Source organism: Apodemus sylvaticus, chromosome X, assembly GCF_947179515.1.
Source record: "Apodemus sylvaticus chromosome X, mApoSyl1.1, whole genome shotgun sequence".
Taxonomy (NCBI): domain Eukaryota; kingdom Metazoa; phylum Chordata; class Mammalia; order Rodentia; family Muridae; genus Apodemus; species Apodemus sylvaticus.
In genome coordinates, this window is record NC_067495.1 from 1,854,317 (window position 1) to 1,873,669 (window position 19,353).

General features: G+C 40.8%; 2 protein-coding genes across 2 annotated transcripts in view; one reads left to right on the forward strand and one right to left on the reverse strand.

The window, feature by feature from the left end:
* Slc9a7 (solute carrier family 9 member A7) overlaps positions 1-13,964 on the forward strand; it is a 160,048-nt gene extending 146,084 nt beyond the window's left edge. The window contains 2 exon segments of the mRNA XM_052171878.1: positions 5,730-5,835; positions 9,424-13,964. Coding sequence (XP_052027838.1) covers positions 5,730-5,835; positions 9,424-9,675 — 358 coding nt within the window. The 3' untranslated portion in view covers positions 9,676-13,964.
* A 1,353-nt stretch (positions 13,965-15,317) lies between these two features.
* Positions 15,318-19,353, reverse strand: part of Chst7 (carbohydrate sulfotransferase 7) — a 39,729-nt gene continuing 35,693 nt past the window's right edge. The window contains exon 2 of the mRNA XM_052171876.1: positions 15,318-15,878. The gene's annotated coding sequence lies outside the window, so the exon portion shown is untranslated. The remainder of the gene's footprint in view (positions 15,879-19,353) is intronic.

The following is a 19,353-nucleotide window of genomic DNA, read 5'->3' on the forward strand; positions in this document are numbered from 1 at the left end:
TAGATGCTTAGATGAGGAAGTTACCCATGATTCATCCTTTCTCATCACCACAAATCCAGAACATTTAGTTTTGGTATTATGAGAAGAAAATTTGGGCACGCATGATATGCTAGTGCCCACCTGTAACCATGACACTTAAGTAGAAGGGACATGACTTCAGGACCAGTCTAGGCTCCATAGCAACTTTCTGGGGTATATAGTGAGTTGGAGAGTGTCTTAGTTACTTTTTTATTGCTGTGCTATGATACCATGATCAAAGAAGAGTTTATTGGAAGTTCCAGAGGATTACTCAGAGCCCATTGTGGTGGGAGCGTGGCAGCAGGCAGGCAGATAGGCCTGGTGCTGAGGCAGTAGCTGAGAGCTGAGATAGAAAGAGCTTACTGGGAGTAGCTTGGGCATTTGAAATCATAAAGCCCACCAGTGACATAACTCCTTCAACAAGGCCACATCTCCTAATCCTTCCCAAACATTTCTGCAACCTGGGATCAAAACATTCAAGTATTTGATCCTATGGTGCCATTCTCATTCAAACAGACACAGAGACCAACCCAGACAACATGAGACCACATCTCAAAAAATAAGAGAGTTGAGTAGAACATGAATTACTTCCACAAGTCTCCAGAGCCTCCTTCCCCACAAGCCTTAAAATGGGGCAGACAAACATTCAGTTTCAAATGAAAGGCTCAGTGTCTACATACTCTTCCTTCTTTTCCAAGGCCTCACAGAAATGACAAAAGAGTTATTTTTGGTTACTTGGAAAGGCAAGAAAGGTAGAAAGAGTTACAGCAGACAAAATATGATCAAAGATAAAAGTGAGTCTTAGCCATTTGCTTAGCTAATTACTCAAGACTGCTGGGAACAGCTGTTGCAGTTTCTTCTTGTCAACAGATTAATTAGTAGCGATGAGTTTTTCCTCAGTCCTTAGACATCTGGAGAAAGCAAAAACTCTTGACAGGGAGGAGTGTTAGTAGAGAAACAAATATCAAAGACTGAGAAACCAAAGACTTTTGTGCCCAGAGTAACCATCCCAGTTCTTGTTTTTTAATATTGTAACAGGAGTCTCCGTTGTGCCTGATGAACTAAGAGACTGAATAAATACATGAGGGAGTAGGAATGCTGAAATAATTAAACAATTGCAGATGTTTACTCTTAAAAGCTTCCAGCTAGAGATGAGGATGATGATGATGATGAGGATGATGATGATGATGATGATGATGATGATGATGATGATGATGATGTAAACCCCTAATTTCAGCACTTGGGTGACTGACACAGAAGGATTACCTTGGGTTTACAGGCCAGCATGGCCTTAATAATGAGTTACAGGCCAGACTGTTTTCTTCTGGGTGTGAGACCTTGTCTTAGTAGAAAGAAAGAAACACCCAAAACATAGAATTTTTAGAAATAAATGAGAGGTTTTTTCCAGTCCTAAATAAGGGCAAGTTATCAGAAAACAGATGAAGAAGGAAAGAAAAAATCTTGGAAATTAAAAATAAATTATGTGGTGCATGCCTATGGCAAGGAAATCAGGAATTAAGGCCAGCCTGGACTAAATAAGACCCTATCTCAAGTTTTTCCAAGAATAATGCCCCCAAGTGTGATGAATAGTTATGTATAGTAAAGCAGAAATAATTGATTTGGAAAATAAAGTTGAAGACAATACTTAAAGAATTAGCAAAAATAAAAATTCAGAGACATGTTGAGCAAAGAATGTCAGCTCCAGAGGGTGGGGTCACTAGTTCTAACTCCCATGGATTTTTTTTTTTGCATTTTGATGGCAGACAAATGCATAAAAGTATAGTCTCTAAAGTGTAAATTCCAGTGTGAAGCTCCACAGCTTCAAAATAGCCATTCTAACTGTACAGAAGTTCATTCTGATGCATAGATTTTGGGTCTGATTTAGTGTCTGATGTTTTGTTTTTGCAAGTTTCTTATAGTGAAATTTTAATTAACCTAGCCTTTAAAAGGAAATGAAATATTTTTAAACAGAGAGAAAAATAATAAAATACAGGTGGACCTGAAAGCAGAAGCAGGGGCTATTTGGGGGAGGCAGGGAAGCAGCAAGAGGAGGCTAGGAAGGATGGGGAAGGGACAGATACAAACAAAGGAAAATGACACCCATGCACGAAAATACCACAGTGAAACATAACACTTGTGTGATAACAAAATATGAATACATTTTAAGAAATTGTATATGTACCCAAATACACGATTTTAAAGGAAATTGTTCTAGACCTCTAGATAGATCTCTAGATAGAGATTGAAGCTCTTGCCACCTTCTTAGCTAAAGAGAGGAGAAACATAACACTTGTGTGATAACAAAATATGAATACATTTTAAGAAATTGTATATGTATCCAAATATATGATTTGAAAGGAAATTGTTCTAGACCTCTAGATAGATCTCTAGATAGAGATTGAAGCTCTTGCCACCTTCTTAGCTAAAGAGAGGAGAGAAATGACTGCCTAGTAAGGGGCCCACACCATCCCCAAACCTGTTCTTTTTTTATTTATTACTTTTAATTTTTACAGTCCAGTCATTGCCCCTTCCTGGTCCCCTTCCCACAATTCCTCATTCCATTCTTCCTCCCCCTGTCTCCAATTGAATATTCCCTGACCCACAACCAGGCCTCCCAACTCCCTGGGGCCTCAAGTCTCTCAAGGGTTAGGTGTATCTTCTCCCACTGAGCCCAGACGAGGCAGTTCTCTGCTGTATATGTGTCTGAGGCCTCATATCAGCTAGTGTATGCTGTATGGTTGGTGGCCCAGTGACTGAGAGATCTCAGAGGTCCAGGTTACTTGAGATTGCTGGTCTTCCTACGGGGTTGCCCTCCTCCTCAGCTTCTTCCAGCCTTTCCCTAATTCATCCACAGGGATCCCTGACTTCAGTGCAATGGTTGGGTGTAAGTATCTGCATCTGTTTCAGTCAGCTGCCTGTTTGGCCTCTCACAGGACAGCGATGCCAGGCTCCTGTCTGTAAGCACACCATAGCATCAGTAATAGTGTCAGGCCTTGAAGCCTCCCCTTGAGATGGATCCCAAATTGGGTTGGTCACTGGACTGCTTTTCCCTCAGTGGCTTCTCTATTTTTGTCACTGCAGTTCTTTTAGACAGGAACAATTCTGGGTCAGAATTTTTGATTGTGGGGTGGCAACCTTATCCCTCTACTTGATGGCCTGTCTTACTACTGGAGGTGGGCTCTACAAGTTCCCTCTCCCCACTGTTGGGCATTTCATCTAGTTAAGGTCCCTCTCTTTGAGTCCTGATAGTCTCTCACCTCCCAGGTCTCTAGTACTTTTGAGAGGGTCCCCCCTTCTCCCATCCCCTGAGGTTTCATATTTTCATTCATTCTGCTGGCCCTCAGGGTTTTTTCCTGTCTCCTCTAATACCTGATCATGTTCCTCTTTCCCCTCCCTTCCCCTTTCCTATTCAGGTCCCTCTCTCCTCTCCTTCCCATGATTATTTTCTTCTCCCTCCAAGTGGAATTGAGGCATCCTTACTTGGGCCCTTCTGTTTATTTGTTAACTTTGAATTCTCTGGGTTGTATCCTAGATATTCTGTACTTTTGGGGCTAATATCCTCTTATTAGTGAGTCTTTTGTTTTAGGGTGAAATGTTCTGAATATATCTGTTAAATCCATTTGGTTCATAACGTCTATCAGTTTCACTGTGTCACTGTTTAGTTTCTGTTTCAATGATCCGTCTATTGGTGAGAGTGGTGTTGAAGTCTCCTGCTATTATTGTGTGAGGGTCAATGTGTGTTTTAAGCTTTACTCAAGTTTCTTTTTTGCATATGCTGTCTGTTGGCTTGTGTCTTTTTATTGGGGAATTGAGCCCATTGATATTGAGAGATATTAAAGACATGATTACTAGTTTCTGTTATGCTTGTTGTTGTAGGTGGCATTATATGTATGTGATTCGCTCTTTTTGGTTTTATTGTGAGATGATTAATTTCTAGGGTTTTTTTTTTTTTTTGGTGTAGGTACCCTCCTTATGTTGGAGGTTTCCTTCTAGAATCCTCTGTGGGGATGGATTGGAATATATTGTTTAAATTTAGTTTTGTCATTGTCTTAGTCAGGGTTTCTATTCCTGCACAAACATCTTGACCAAGAAGCAAGTTAGAGAGGAAAGGGTTCATTTAGCTTACACTTCCACATTGTAGTTCATCACAAAAGGAAGTCAGGACTGGAACTCAAGCAGGTCAGGAAGCAGGAGCTGATACAGAGGCCATGGAGGGATGTTTCTTACTGGCTTGCTTCCCCTGGCTTGCTTAGCCTGCTCTCTTATAGAACCCAAGAGCACCAGCCTAAAGGTGGTACCACCCACAAGGGGCCCTCCCCACTTGATCACTAATTGAGAAAATGCTCCACAGCTGGATCTCATGGAGGCACTTTCCCAACTGAAGCTCCTTTCTCTGTGATAACTGCAGCCTGTGTCAAGTTGACACACAAAACCAGCCAGTACAGTCATGGAATATCTTGGTTTCTCCATCTATGATGATTGAGAGTTTTGGAGGGTATAGTAGCCTGGGCTGGCATTTTTGTTCTCTTAGGGTCTGTATGACCTCTGTCCAGGCTTTTCTGGCTTTTCGGGTCTCTGTTGAGAAGTTTGGTTTAATTCTGATAGATCTGCTTTTATATGTTACCTGACCTTTTCCACTTGCAGCTTTTAATATTCTTTCTTTGTTTTGTGCATTTGGTGCTTTGATTATTACATTTTTTAACCAAGAGTTATCTCATTGTTTAAGAGTTAAATAATTCACAACTAGAAGTATACCTCAGTCTCCTGTTTAGAGGAAACATTTTTAAAAATATTTTATTGAATATTTTCTTTATTTACATTTCAAATATTTTCCTCTTTCTGGGTCTTGCCTTTGGAAACCCCCTATCCCATCCACCCTCCCCCTGCCTCTATGAAGGTGCCCTTCCTTCCCATTCTCTTGCCCTGGTATTCGCCTACACCAGGGTATCAAACACCCTCAGGCCCAAGGGCCTCTCCTCCCTCTGATGGCCAACAAGGCCATACTCTGCCACATATGTGGCCAGCAACATGGGTTGCTCCATATGTACTCTTTGGTTGGTGGTCCAGTCCCCGAGAGCTCCAGGGGTTCTGGCCTGTTGACACGGTTGCTCCCTCCATGGGGCTGCAAACCCCTCAGCTCTCTTTGTGATTTCTTATTGTTTCTATTTCCAGTTTTATATCCTGGATGGTTTTGTTCATTTCCTTTACCTGTTTGGTTTTGTTTTCCTGTAATTCTTTAAGGGAATTTTTGTGTTTCCTCTTTAAGGGCTTCTACCCGTTCTCCTGTTTTCTCTTGTTTTTCTTTAATTGAGTTATTTATGTCTTTCTTAAAGTCCTCCATCATCATCATGAGATGTGATTTTAATTCAGAATCTTGCTTTTCTGGTGTGTTGGGGCATCTAAGGCTCGCTGTGGTGGGAGAACTGGGTTCTGATGATGCCATGTAGCCTGGGTTTCTGTTGCTTATGTTCTTGTACTTGCCTCTTGCCATCTGTTTGTCTGTGGTGTTGCTGTCTCTGACTCTGGCTTGTTCCTCATGTAAGCCAGTCTTTTAGCACTCCTGGGAGACCAGCTCTCTCCAGGTGGAATTTGGGTATGGAAAACTCTGGCACAGGGTAAGCTCCAGGCACCCATTCTTTGGGTTTTAAAAATACATTGTACTATGTGTATTATTTTTATTACAGCCATTTTCCTTAATTTTCCTTTTAAAGTTACTTAAAGCCCATTCTCACCCATAGTGGTCCCCCGCTAACCACGACTCTTCCAGCCTGGTGTGGCTTGCTAGCTCGATGTCTGACCAGTCCTCAGGTGTATGATGTAAGTAAAGCCTGTAGATGCTACTCAAAGGGTATTCTCCTCCTTAGGAAGAAATGTCACCAGATCCCTTGATTTTGCTCATCAAATACAGTCAGAAATGGTGTGTGTGTGTGTGTGTGTGTGTGTGCTTAGTTGTCTGGCACAGTAAGAGGAAAACCTTCTGATAGGGTTATAAGTATGGGCAGCTGTGGTTGGGAATCCAAGTGACCAGGTATTTCAAGCCATCGCAGGCTACTGAAGAATAATACACCACTAGACCCATTTTCTTATCTGTGAGGCCTACTAGTGCCAGCTGCCATGAGCATTAAATAAGGTTCATCATGATATACCATAAACCACAGGGCAACAGACCAAATTAAAGATTCCTTTGCAAGTAGTTTATTTATGTTGGCTTGGTTAGATCCTGTCCTACCATTTTATGGTGCTAGAAATGGAGTCATCACAGTTAAGAAAAGAATGCTCCTGCTTTGGATGTCTTAGACTTAAGACTGAACTTGAGCTCCCAATGTGGGTGATAGGGCAGATAAGTAGAGAAGGCAAGCTGTTGTCTACAATGAAGTAGTAGAAAGGAAGACAGAGCTTCCTCCTTCTCCATGTCTCTCCCACCATCCCAAGACAATAGAGTCCTTACCCTGAGGGAAAAGAACTTCTTAGATTTGTGTTCATCCCCATAGCTGACAAATGATTGTTTCATTCTCAGCCATTGCAAAGGAGCAAATGTTGCATCAATATAATGTAATGAGGAGAGTACAATCTTAGGGATAACTCAGGCTGTCCGTGCTCTCGTGATTAGTAGCTGACAAAACAGACTTTAAGATGTGTCTCCAAATAGTCAATAATCTGCAGTTGATTTGACCAATGATGAGAAATCAGAAGGCCACCCCAAGGTCTGAGGAAGAAGGGCCTTCAAGAAGTTCAAACAGGTCAGTGGGGTCAGAAAAGGTGGCACACATTCATGGAAAGGAGTATGTATGCCAAAGGTAGCATAGTTGGCATTTTTAGATAAGGGCAACTGTACCCAAAGACCCAGGATGAAAGCAGCAGTTTCTTTATATATATATATATATATATATATATATATACACATACATATATATATGTATATATATATATATAATTTTTAAAAATTTTATTTATATGAGTACAATGTTGCTTTCTTCAGACACACCAGAAGAGGACATCAGATCCCGTTATGGATGGTTGTGAGCCACCATGTGGTTGCTGAGAGTTTATCTCAGGACATTTGGAAGAGCAGTCAGTGCTCTTAACCACTGAGACATCTCTCCAGCCCCCATCAGTTTCTTAGATGTCACACTCCTCCTTTTTGAACAAAGGTTACATCTACCAAGTCATGGTGCATCTGAACCCCAGTGCTGCTGCACAGTGTGTACTCCTCTTCACCCCCCTTAGAGAAAGACAACCATTGATAATGTGATGGAGAGGCTGTCAGTAAGTGCCTGCCGTTCAAGTATGAGGAACTGAGTTTGTATCCCCAGCACTCACATAAAAACCGGGCACAGTGGTGTTTATCTATAACCCCGCCCACCCCTAGAACTCACTGCTGTGGTAATCTGATTAAAAAGTGGACTCGATGTTCAGTGAGAGACCCTGTTTCAAAAGGTAAGGTAGAAAGCAATTGAGGTCGATCACTGGCCTCCATGTGCAGTTGCATGCGTATATGCACATACTTACACACACATGCAGCAGGAATACATAGGCACAGGTGTCAGAACTTTGTACCTGTAAAGAAACTGGGCTGTCTTTTTAGGAGAGTGGGTTGTGCCCATGGAAGAATGTAATTATGCCTCAGTCTTTTCCTCACATTTTCACCTGCTGTGTCTTAAATGTATCAGAGCCTTCCAGTACCCCCATCTCCTTTTGCTCTCTACAAGCAAAATTTCTCTTGTGACCCCTTGGAATAGACTAATTCAAGTTACAAGAAAATAGTCTTTGTGAATGTATTTCAATGGAAGAATGACTACCTGGTGGTTATGAGATCCCGGGTTCCATCCCAGCCCTGGGGAAAAAAATACAAAATGCTGTGATGGGGACATTTAAAGGAAAAGTTTGAGCTATTATAAAAACCTCCTGTAATCTGAAGCTTACTAATTGTCCCCTTGTTTATTGATTATGGATATGCAGACTAGAATGATAACAGTATAAACTTAGTAAGATTCAGTCATGTGAATCAAGACATGTAGAAACTCAGTCATGTAAATCAAGTATGTCTTTCACCACTTGAAGAGACTACTCAAGGTTTGGTATAGGAATAATATTTGGGCTCTGGGGTCCACACACATCAAATCTTGAACCACCAAGGGAAGAGTCACCCTTACTGCTGTTTCTGTTCATTTGGGCTGAGGTTCTTCTGTTCAGCATCTCCGCTCCCTCCAGATATGTCAAGGCCTCCTGTTGTGTGAAAGCAAAGCCTTTACGTGTTAATTGAAAAATCCTAATTTGAGAGAGATAAAGCTAGTTAGTGCCAGGGGAGGGCTGCTGACTTGGTGCGTCTTGTGGCCATTTGACAGCTGTTTTATGTTTCCTACCCATCACCTATAGAATATTTTTAATTGGTGAAATTTACTTGGAGAGCCCTGAGGCTCCTCCATTATCTCCACTCTAACCCTAACTCATGTATGTAACAAATATACTCTGTACATATAGCCTAAAGTTAATTATACATATATAATAACTTCATACACAAAACAAAATTTGAAAGTATGAAACATGTGGTATCATGTCATAGTCATGATAAAACCTGTTCTTTTGTACAATTAATATAAACTATAAAAAAGTGAAGACAGTAGTCAAAAAGTGACATGCCCTTTATAGGTTATAGCTCATGTAAGGTTTCCAGCAGGTACTTAATAGAGGCTCAGTAAAGTGCACATTCCCATCATTTGTTCACTTCATCCAGATGAAGCTATGGAGACAGTAGAGGAGAAACAAGGAGGAAATCCTCTCTGTGACTTCCCTTGCCATGGCGGACTACAGGAAATGCTTGTTCATATAAAATCAGGCAGCAGGCCCACCTCAAAGACCTGCTCAGAGAGGAAAGAGCAAGAGCCTATTATTTCTATGTGGGTGTGGAAGTAGAGAAGGAAGCCAGCCTACCTGCTTCATTTAGACACTGAGCGATCATGCACCTGAAATCTAAGCTACTTCTGGTATTCTAAGTCCTGGCTTAGGGAGCATTTCCTTGATTGAAAAACTCGAGTTTTTATATAGTGACCATCCTAAGGGCATAGGCTTTCATAAAATCCTTTTTCAAGAAAAAGATTTTTTATGCATAAATGTATTTGTGTGCCTGAGTATGTGTGTGTATGATTATGACCAAATGTGTGTAGGTATCCGCAGGAGCCAGAAGAGGGTTTTGGATTCCCTAGAACTGGAATCACAGGCAGCTGTGAATTGCCTAATTTGGGTGCTAGGGATTGAACCTGGGATTGCTGTCAAAGCAGCAAGTGTTCTTCCATACCACTCTCTGCAGCCTCCCAAGTCCATGGTTTTTTGATATAAGAATGTGGGGTTAGGTTGGCCACAGCTCTGGAAAATCTCAGATTCCCCTTTGTTGGCTGTACCTTTCAGAATCAAGAGCCACTGAGAGAAGATGACTCTGATTTCATCCTGACGGAAGGTGACCTCACCTTGACCTATGGAGATAGCACCGTGACAGCCAATGGCTCCTCAAGCTCCTACACAGCCTCCACAAGTCTCGAGTGTGGTCGGAGAACAAAAAGCAGCTCTGAGGAAGTGCTTGAGGGAGACCTGGGAATGGGAGACCAGAAGGTTTCCAGCCGGGGAACCCCCCTCGTGTTTCCACTGCAGGAAAATGCATGACTTACCTGTAAATCCTGAGGGATCAGGGAGGCTCTCATAAGGGTGAGGATGGCCAAATGCCCCAGTGTGTGGTGTGTTGCATTGATCATGTTAAAACTAATGCTTCTGTCTCAATGGGGCCTGAAACTATCTTACCACTCAAAACTTAACCCAAGACTCAGATGGTAAAGCTGACGTGTCTCTAAATTAAAGACAAATGCAGACCTATTCCCACTTTTTCACATAGTAGTACACTGTTTCAGAGTTGAACAAAACAACAGCATGCTTTAATGGTCTTTCTCTTCATCCTCCTGTAGCATCTGAGCATGGTGGGGCTGATAAGGGGCTTCATCACTTTGCTATAGTGCCAGGCTAGCTGGCTCAAGAAACATCAAGTTGGGAGAACAAGTTAGACAAATGACAGTGAAGAAAAGAAACTGAGATCAGAATTCCAATGGTGCCAGATGCTGGCCTTGCACCAGACGGTGGAGCCTCTGGCTCTGAAGACTTACACAGCTACATCCTCCTGTCGCAGTCTTGCCTGTTTTACTTGTGTTTTCCTAGACTGAGGATTAGGAAGTGTGTCCATAGGCTGGGGCCTTAGCTCAGTGGGAGAGCACTAGAGTTCTTGCCTACAGCTCACCAGACCCTAGGTTCTGACCCCAGCACTGCAGAAAGTATGTGTGTGTGCACAGGGGTTTCCAAGAGCATTTCAATATGGGAGGTGGGGGAAGTCTAGTTCCTTCTCTTGGAATCTCTGTAAAAGAGTTACTGAAATGTTTAAAGCCAAAGGCAAATCATGTTCTGTTCTGATTTAATTAAACTGAGGGCAGGGGGTACTGGGAAACTGCTGAGGAGATCACGGCAGCACTCACTTGACTTTTGAGGCTTCTGTGTAAGCCCACTGCTTATTTGAGACATCTTCATTTCCTAGGTATACTAAGAGCTATTTTTGCTTTCTGCCATCAGACCTGGAACTATCCCATTCATCCAGTCTCCATCATTGGGAGATCTGATGACTCATTATAGCAATGAAACTCTTAGAACAGCTGCTGTGATACAAACATCTCCATCAAGGCCCCAGAGCTGCACAGTCAGTACCGCCTTCTGCAGTCCTATAAGCAGCACAGGCACCAAATGAAACAGTACACGCTGGAGCCGCCTGCTTCTCTAGCACTGTGGACCTCTACTCTGCCAGATGAGGTCAGCTGTGCTCCATAGAAGTCTTAAGACCTATAAAGACCTTCAGATATTGAACTGATGCATACATGCACTATTGGTTGCTACAGGAGGAAAAGGACCAAGTAATGGAATATAACCTGGTAGAAAATTCTGTCTTCTAAAAGTTTAGAAACTCGTGTGTCTTTATGCTGAGTGCCATGCGAGGAGAGGCCATTTTCTTGGTAGAGAGGCTACTGTAGCCCCCCCCCCCTTTTTTTTCATATGGACATGGTTTGAAATGTAGCATTTTAGTTTAAAATTCTTTCTGGATGAACTGTCATACATTACCTACTCTTAAAGTAGGTAACGTATTGAGAGAAATCTTGCAAAGAGTTTCATCCCATGTCTTACAGTGCTAGCAGTTTTGGTAGCCCAGTTTCTAAAAGATGCTTTTATAACATGGTGTGGTTTTCCTTGTTGCATACAGAAAAGAATAGTGTCCAGCAAGCACTAGGGCATCACTAATGACGTAGCCTATCTAACTCTCTTATCAGCCCAGTTTTAGCATTCTCCTATTGTGTTTCTCTGAAAGGGTCTTATACTCTTCATTACGTTGACATAGTAAAATGAAAGCATTGGTATTTGCCAAGACAAAAAGAAAACTAGGAGTTTGATTATTTGAGTCTTTGTTCAGTGAATGAAAGTGAATTATTTTGAAACATGGTCCTGATCCTTGCTTACAAAATGTGGAGACTCACCCTGACTTTCCAAGAGTCCCTCAAAGGTGAAGCTACTTGTAGAAGAGGTTCTACACTTAAGTGTTTTCCCTGTATTGCATGAAGAAAAGTGGGATGCCACAAAGCCCAGAAACTGCCTACTTTGAAGCCAGCTGTCTGGAACCAGACTGGAATTGCTAGGTAATGGTCAGGTTTGTCTGAGAAAGTTACCCAAGGCATCCTTGACACCTGTTCATCCTGAGTTGAGGGAGATGACAGTTAATGGAATGCAGAAGGGTTGAGAGCCTTTTGGATAAAGTTTATAAAGAATCCTGCTTGAAAGCAAGCTTAGTTGAAGGAATGTCCTACTAAGTGATTGTTTATTTTGTAATTGTTACTGACAAAATAAACCTGACTTCTAATGCAGACTAGGCCACTGTAGAACTTTTGTTCAAGGTTGTCTTCGATATGAAAATAGGAGAGAGAAGGGTGAGCACCCTGGGTTGGACCCTCTACCCCTCCACATGCCTTGTGGTTCTATAGACAAATAAGATCTCTTTTGAGGAAAAAAAACGTTATCTCAGCTGTAAGTGAGCAATTCCATCCAGGGCAAAGATCTGCCTCATATTGCTCCAGCATAGCTTTTCTTTTGCCTTGTCTCCAGTGGTCGTGAATGTAATCATGCCATATATTTAATATGAACCACTGGTTCCCAGCTACAGAGACACCACTGAGATCAGAAGACAATTGTGCAACTCACCAGCGGGGCAGACTGTTCTCCTGTAATCTACCTTATTCTCAGTATGAGTTGGAAGAGAATAAAAGTAGTCAAGAGCTGACAGCACCATCTATCTAAAATGTCATCTGCAGGGAGGGCTACTAGGGTCCCCCTAGCTGAGCTGATAGTTATAGCTGGCGGCAGGGCACATGGGTTTGACAGTCTCACACCTGCCTTTTGATGATGACTCAATTAAGGTGGGGCAGGCCGGCCTGTATGTTCAATGAGAGCTCTTTTGTTGCTTTTAAGTGAGACTCTGGCTTGCTAGCATCAGCTGCTCTTTTCTGATGTGGTAAGTTGAATCTAGTAGCCAAGAGTTGACTTTAGAAACAACAAACAACACATCTGAATGCTGCCTTTATCTCTTTGATACCTAAAATGACCCCCCCCTTAAAATCTAGTTTGAACAATCCATAGAGGAGTATCATAGGAATGAGTGTGCTTATGTCAAACCATAAAACCATTCTTTGACAATACTTTTAAAACAGGACCTAAACACAAAATTTTTCCCACTTCAATTTTCATAGACATTTATTAAATTAGAAGATACCAATTTCTGAAGATTGCCATTTGCTGACAAATTGTGAAGAGCAAAATCAATTTTTAAATGTTCATTTTATTCTCCTAAGCAGGGTATGCTATAGATGTTGCCCATTTTGAACATGTGGGCAGTCATATTTTGTCCACCCAAGCATTTGGGAGCATTACAAGGAGGGTCTGTCCACTGTGCTGCTTTTTGAGAAGGCCTGAAGTAGAGATGAGAATACACAGCACAGGACACCATCTTCTCACATCACCATTAGAAGGACACAAGAGAATATTTAAATGTCCCAGTCCACCTTCAACTCTTGGCCAGTGGAAATTTTTCTGGATCTCTGTACGCTGACAAAACAAAACAACAAAACAAAACAAAAAATCCCCCTGAAACTGAAAAGGAAGCAGAGACTTGCATGAAGCACTGAAGGTTTGTGGTTGAAAGCACTTTCTGAAACCAACTTTCCTGGTGTTCATGGATAACAACCTGTGTGGGTGTCTGGGGTCTGAATGTGATGATTCTATTTGCAGGCCTTGAAGGGACAGAGGATGCTTTTCTGTTTTGTGGGTAGTCAGTGTGGATGTGTAAGTTAAATGAAAGCACTCATTCAAAGTGTAACTTCACAGTAGGACCATTGCCTCCTAGGTTTTCTTTACTTTTTTAACCTAAAGCCACCTAATCCTCCTTTGTTGGGCACGTTTTACTATGCCCACTAAAATAATTAAACGAGAAGACCATAAAGATTCATTGACTATCTGGAAAGAAATTTCCTATAGTAGAATAGGGAGAATTTAATGTGCAATGATGGGACTTTCTGGGGGAACTTTTTATAGAGAGCTGACATAGTATTTGGGGAGAACTTTTATAGAAGATAACAAAGTGTGTTTTAACTGTGAAAATTAATGATGCGGAATTATCTGCAACCTTTATGTGCAATAGGGAAATTGCAGCAAGAGCCTTGCTGTGCTCGCCGCCCCTCACCGTTTACTCTCGCCTTCCTGGAGCTGTTTAGATTGTAGAGCTAGCCTCATGTTTCCTGTCCTTTACTGATACTTAACATGTTTTTCTCTAAGCATTTTTTTTTTTTACAAAATTCAAAATAAAAAGATTAACTGGCTGAGCTAATGAGTTTTGTGTTTTCAGAGTGCCCTCTGCTGTGTATATACAGTGGGATCTTATTTCCATCATGTTTCTTTTTCCTCACTAAGCAATTACATCACTTTTGGAACCATTTACCTCTGGGGAATTCATTCAAACCATAGTTGGCAAGATCTACTTGGACCCTAAGTAAATCCAGCCCACAGCCTGTATTTGTAAATGAAGTTTGATTGACCAGTTGCTTAGCATGCTATCTAGATTTGCTTTATGCTACAGTGAGGGTGCTGAGGAGTCATGATACAGATTCTATGGCACAGAATGCTTGAACTATTTACTATCTGACCTTTTAGTAATAAAAGCCTTGCCCATTCCTGAGTTGGAAGATCCTAAATGTTCAGCTTTGGAATAGAGTATCATGGGTGTTAGAGAGATGACTCAGGCTAAGAGCACTTACTATGCTTACAGAAGATCAGGAAGCAGTTCCCAGATCCCACACAGACCAGTTTATAACCACCTGTAACTTCAGTTCCAGGAGATTCAAACCTCTTCTGCATTCTGCCAGTATTTCACAAATGTGGTGCACATAAACTCATACAGGCAAATATACATACATATAACACTTTAGGAACAACAAAGAATAGGGTATCATTTGGACATACTGGTACACACCTGCAATGCCAAACGAAGTAGGCAGGGACAAGTTTGAGACCAGCTTCAACTGCACAGACAGGCTTGACACTGGGGTCTGTAAAATCAATGGCAACATCTTTTTGGGATTTTTAGAGTTAAAAGAAACAGTTTAAAGTTGGCCTTAGCCTAGGACTCCTATTGCCACTCAGAGTCTCACAGGCTGAGTGCAGAACCCTGAAGAATGCTCACCAGGAGTTGGCAACATGAATCTGTGAGACTGAAGGGTATAAACGTGACATTGGAACTGAATGGTTTCTTACAGGATGAGTGTTAAAATTCTTGAATTCAAGTGATGTAGAGATGGCTCAGTGAGTAGGAGCACTGGCTTCTCTTCCACAGGACTGAGATTTGATTCCCAGCACACATATGGAAGCTTAAAACCATCTGTAACTCCAATTCCAAGGGATCAGACTCCCTTTTCTGGCTTTCATGGGAATTAGGCAGGCAGATGGCACAAAGACATACATGTAGCTAAAACACCCACCCATGTAAAATACAATTTAAAAAGGAGAAATTTTGAACCCTATATACAGTTTCCTTCATGGTTCTTATAACCCTTTTATATAGGCTACCTTTATCAAATTCATACAGTTATCAAAGCCTGCTTAGCCCTACCCCAATCCTGTCATTAGTATGATGCTACAATCATTTAACGGCAGAGTTACAAAAGCACCAGATAGAAAACTTTGCAAACAAAGTTTTAGTTTATTACAACTCTCTTACCCACCAGAGAAAGCTGTTTAGGAAATGGTTCTACAGGAAGACTGCTGATTGAAGGAGAGCTGGATGAGGCCTTTACGGAACGATACCAGCCAGACCATTTATTTAATATGAAGTAATTTAATCAAGATAGACTTGTACTCGGCCCTTATTCACATTGATGGTTTTGTGCAGACGTCCGCTGGTGTGAAATGAAACCAGATCACACACAGCTTGCTCTTCGTTCCTGTGAGGATGCCTTGTTGAGATTGCTCCAGCTGTGCCAAGTTCAGCTTGGGAAGTAAAGCTTTTCCGATTGTATGGTCACAAATATCCACATTGCACTGTCACTTCCTTTCTGGAAACTTCATCTCAGCCAATGTGTCTGTCATTACTTAACAGCTTGTGATGTTCCTGACCAGCAGATTTGCACAGCAGTTGGTACCGAAGCAGTCCCAGTGTCTGACAGTGTGATAGATTGCCTCCACTGCGCAGCCTCTCCAGTGCTGGTGAAGCACGCTGAGCTCACCTGTTTACGGCCACTGACCTGGAAGGGGGAAAAAAGGATGTTTGACCTTCATAGAAATCCGCAGTCTGTTGAACCTTAGTGGTTTAAAACTATAGTTTTCTTTATCTAAGTTATATTATTGAGTATTGAGAATGCATACCAAACCTGGTTTGTAAAAACAGACAAGGAGAAAATGTGACTTGAGGTGTTTAGTGAAGGTGAACAGAAGAAGATAATGCAGGCCCTCTGCAAATATTGCTGTGCTTTAAACAGCAACCAAGGTGGGATGTCTAGTGAAAAAAGCTTTCTGGAATTCCTGAAAACAGGCAGGCTATCTGCACACTCCACGTGAGTCCAAATCTAACCCCTCCCACCTCAATCCACAGCTCTGCAGTAGAACGCCTGCTTCAGCGCCCCCTTGCCTGCTCCCACCTCCAGTGGATGCCACAGATCTCTCCCACTCCATAAACTCCTTCCCCAACTCATTGCTTTATCCTAGCACTCAACTTCAGCAGGCATTCCCTGGGAACACATAGGCCACTCCTGCCAGGGAAGCAGGGAAGCTGCAGATCTTTACTTCGCTCTCAGTTTCTACAAGTACAATATCCCAGTCCCATCCCTGTTGTGGATAGCCCTGGGATTGTATTTTCATGCTAAGTCCACTCCTGGGCAGGGCTGCAGAATTAATCATGTATACAGGTGCCTTGTGAACCTTCTCCCCACCTTAACTTTTCAAATAAAGGCTAGAGCCAATGATTGGGCAGGAGGAAGGAGGAGGAGCTGAGAGTTTGGGGAAGGAGAAAAAGGATGGTGGGGGGGAGGGAAGGGAGGAGCTATGGAAGATCTCAACAGAGAGGATGGAGAGAAGCTCGTGGCCTGGAGAAACCACAAGTTCTATGGGATAACATAGACAGGAATAGAGTAGTGTAGTGGGAGATCTGCCCAATTTAGGCATATAGCTTATATTGTTAGTGACCGAGTTGAGATTTCTTTTACCGGGTAATTGGGTTGGAAAAATACTGCAACACATCCCCAGCTCTATAGCACACCTTCTGCTGTGGACTCCTTGTGGATGGAAATGAATAAAACAGTTCAAGATGTAAAAGTGAAAGTAGAATCAATAAAGGAAGCCTACACTGTGGGAAATATAGAAATGGAAAATTTAGGAACTCAGGCAAGTTTCACCAACAGACTACAATAAAAGAAATGAATACATTGATCAAAAAAGTGTTAAATCTAAAAGTTCTGCCATGAAACTTCAAGGAATACTGGGAAACTATGAAAAGACCTAATCTAAGAATAATAGCAACAGAGGAAGAAGAAACACAGGCCAAAGACACAAGAAATATTTTCAATAGAATGATAGGAGAAAATTTCTCTAACTTAAGGAAATGTCTATCAAGGTACAAGAACCATATAGAACACAAAATGGACCTAAGAAGCAAGAGGGTGTAGCCATTTTAATATCTGACAAAATAGACTTTTAGGAAAGGATAATACATACTCATTAGAGAGAAAAATCCACCAATACCTATGCCCCAAACATGAGCACACTAGCATTCACATAGAAACAGTACTATAGTGTAAGTCACAAACTGACCCTTACACACTGATAGTGGGAGACTTCAATACTGCACTCTCATCAATAGACAAGTCAACAAATCATTCAAAAAAAAAAAAAAAAAAAACAGAAATCCTAGAGTTAACAGACATTATAAACCAAATGGACCTAACAGACATTTACAGAACATTTCACCCAAACCCAAAAGAATACACCTTCTTCTCAGCACCTCATAGAAACTTCACCAAAATTGAGCACAAACTAAGTCATGACAGATGCAAGAAAATTGAAATAACACTAAGTATCTTATCAAAACACCAGTGATGAAAGCTGGATTTTAACAACACAGAGAACCTACAAACTCACAGAAACTAAACAACTCTCTACTGAATGAAAAATGGGTCAAGACATAAACAAAAAATTAAATACTTTCTATAATTCAAAGAAAAATGAATATGCGACAAACACACAATTATGGGACACAATGAAAATTGTGATAAGAGGAAACCTAGTAGCACTAAGTGCTTACATAAAAAAATTGAGACATTAGAAACTTAAAAGTTTACCTGAAAGATCTAGAAAAAAAGATTACAGTAAGCAGAGCCAAGAGGAGACGGTAGCAAGGAATAATCAAACTCAGAGCTACAATCAGTAAAGATAGAAACAAAAAATGATACAAAGAATCAATAAAACAAAGAATTGTTTCTTTGAGAAAATCAGTAAGACTGACAAAACCTTATCCAAATTAACTAAAAGGTGGAGATAGAATATCCAAGTTAACAAAATTAGAAATAAGAAAATACAAAGAATCATTAGATCTTAATTGAAAACTTGTACTGCACTAAATTGAAAAAAACCTAAAATGGGCAATTTTCTCAATAGATACCACTTATCAACATTAAATCAAGATCAGATAAGCAATTTAAACAGATTTATAACCCCTAAAGAAATAGAAATACTCAACGTTTCAAAGTAAAAAAAAGCAAAACAATAACAACAAAACCCAAAACAAAACAAACAAACAAAAAAACAAAACAAAACAACCCAGGGCCAGATAGTTTTATTGCAGAATTCTACCAGACTTTCAGAGAAGAGCTAATACCAGCATTCCTCAAACTATTCCACAAAATAGAAACAGAGAGAATATTGCCAAATTCATGAGGTCATAGTTACCCTGATACCCAAACACATAAAGACCCAATAAAGAAAGAGAATTTCAGACCAATTACCCTTAGGAACGTTGATGTAAAAATGTTTAATAACACATTCACAAACTGAATCCAAGAACACATCAAAAAGATCATCTACCAAGATCAAGGAGGATTCATTCCAGTGTTTCAGGAATGGTTTAACATATAAATTAATAAATGTAATTCATTTTATAAACAAACTGAAAGAAAATAAAACCCCATATGACCACCTCATTCGATGCAGAAAAGGCTTTTTGACAAAATCCAATACCCTTTCATGATAAAAGTCCTGAAAAAAATAGGTAGATACAAGGGATCTACCTAAACATAATAAAGTCAGTGAACAGAAAGCTGATTGTCAACATCAACTTAACTGGAAAGAAAATTCAAAGCAATTCCACTAAAATCAGGAATAAGACAAGGCTGTCCACTCTCTTCATGCCTAGTCAATACAATACCTGAAGTTTTAGCTGGAGCAATAAGATAGCTGAAAGAGATTAGGGGATACACACTGGAAAGGAAGAAGTCAAAATATCTCTATTTGTAGATATTACATATGCATAAAGGATTCTAAAAATTCCACAGGATGTTTCTACAACTGATAATCCTACACTTTCAACAAAGTAGCTACATAAAAAAATTAATTCACAAAATAAGTAGCCCTCCTATGTACAATGATATAGTCGTCCTATATACAAATGATGAACAGACTGAGAAATGAGCAACGTGCTGAGAAAGAAATCAGGGAGAATACACCCTTCAG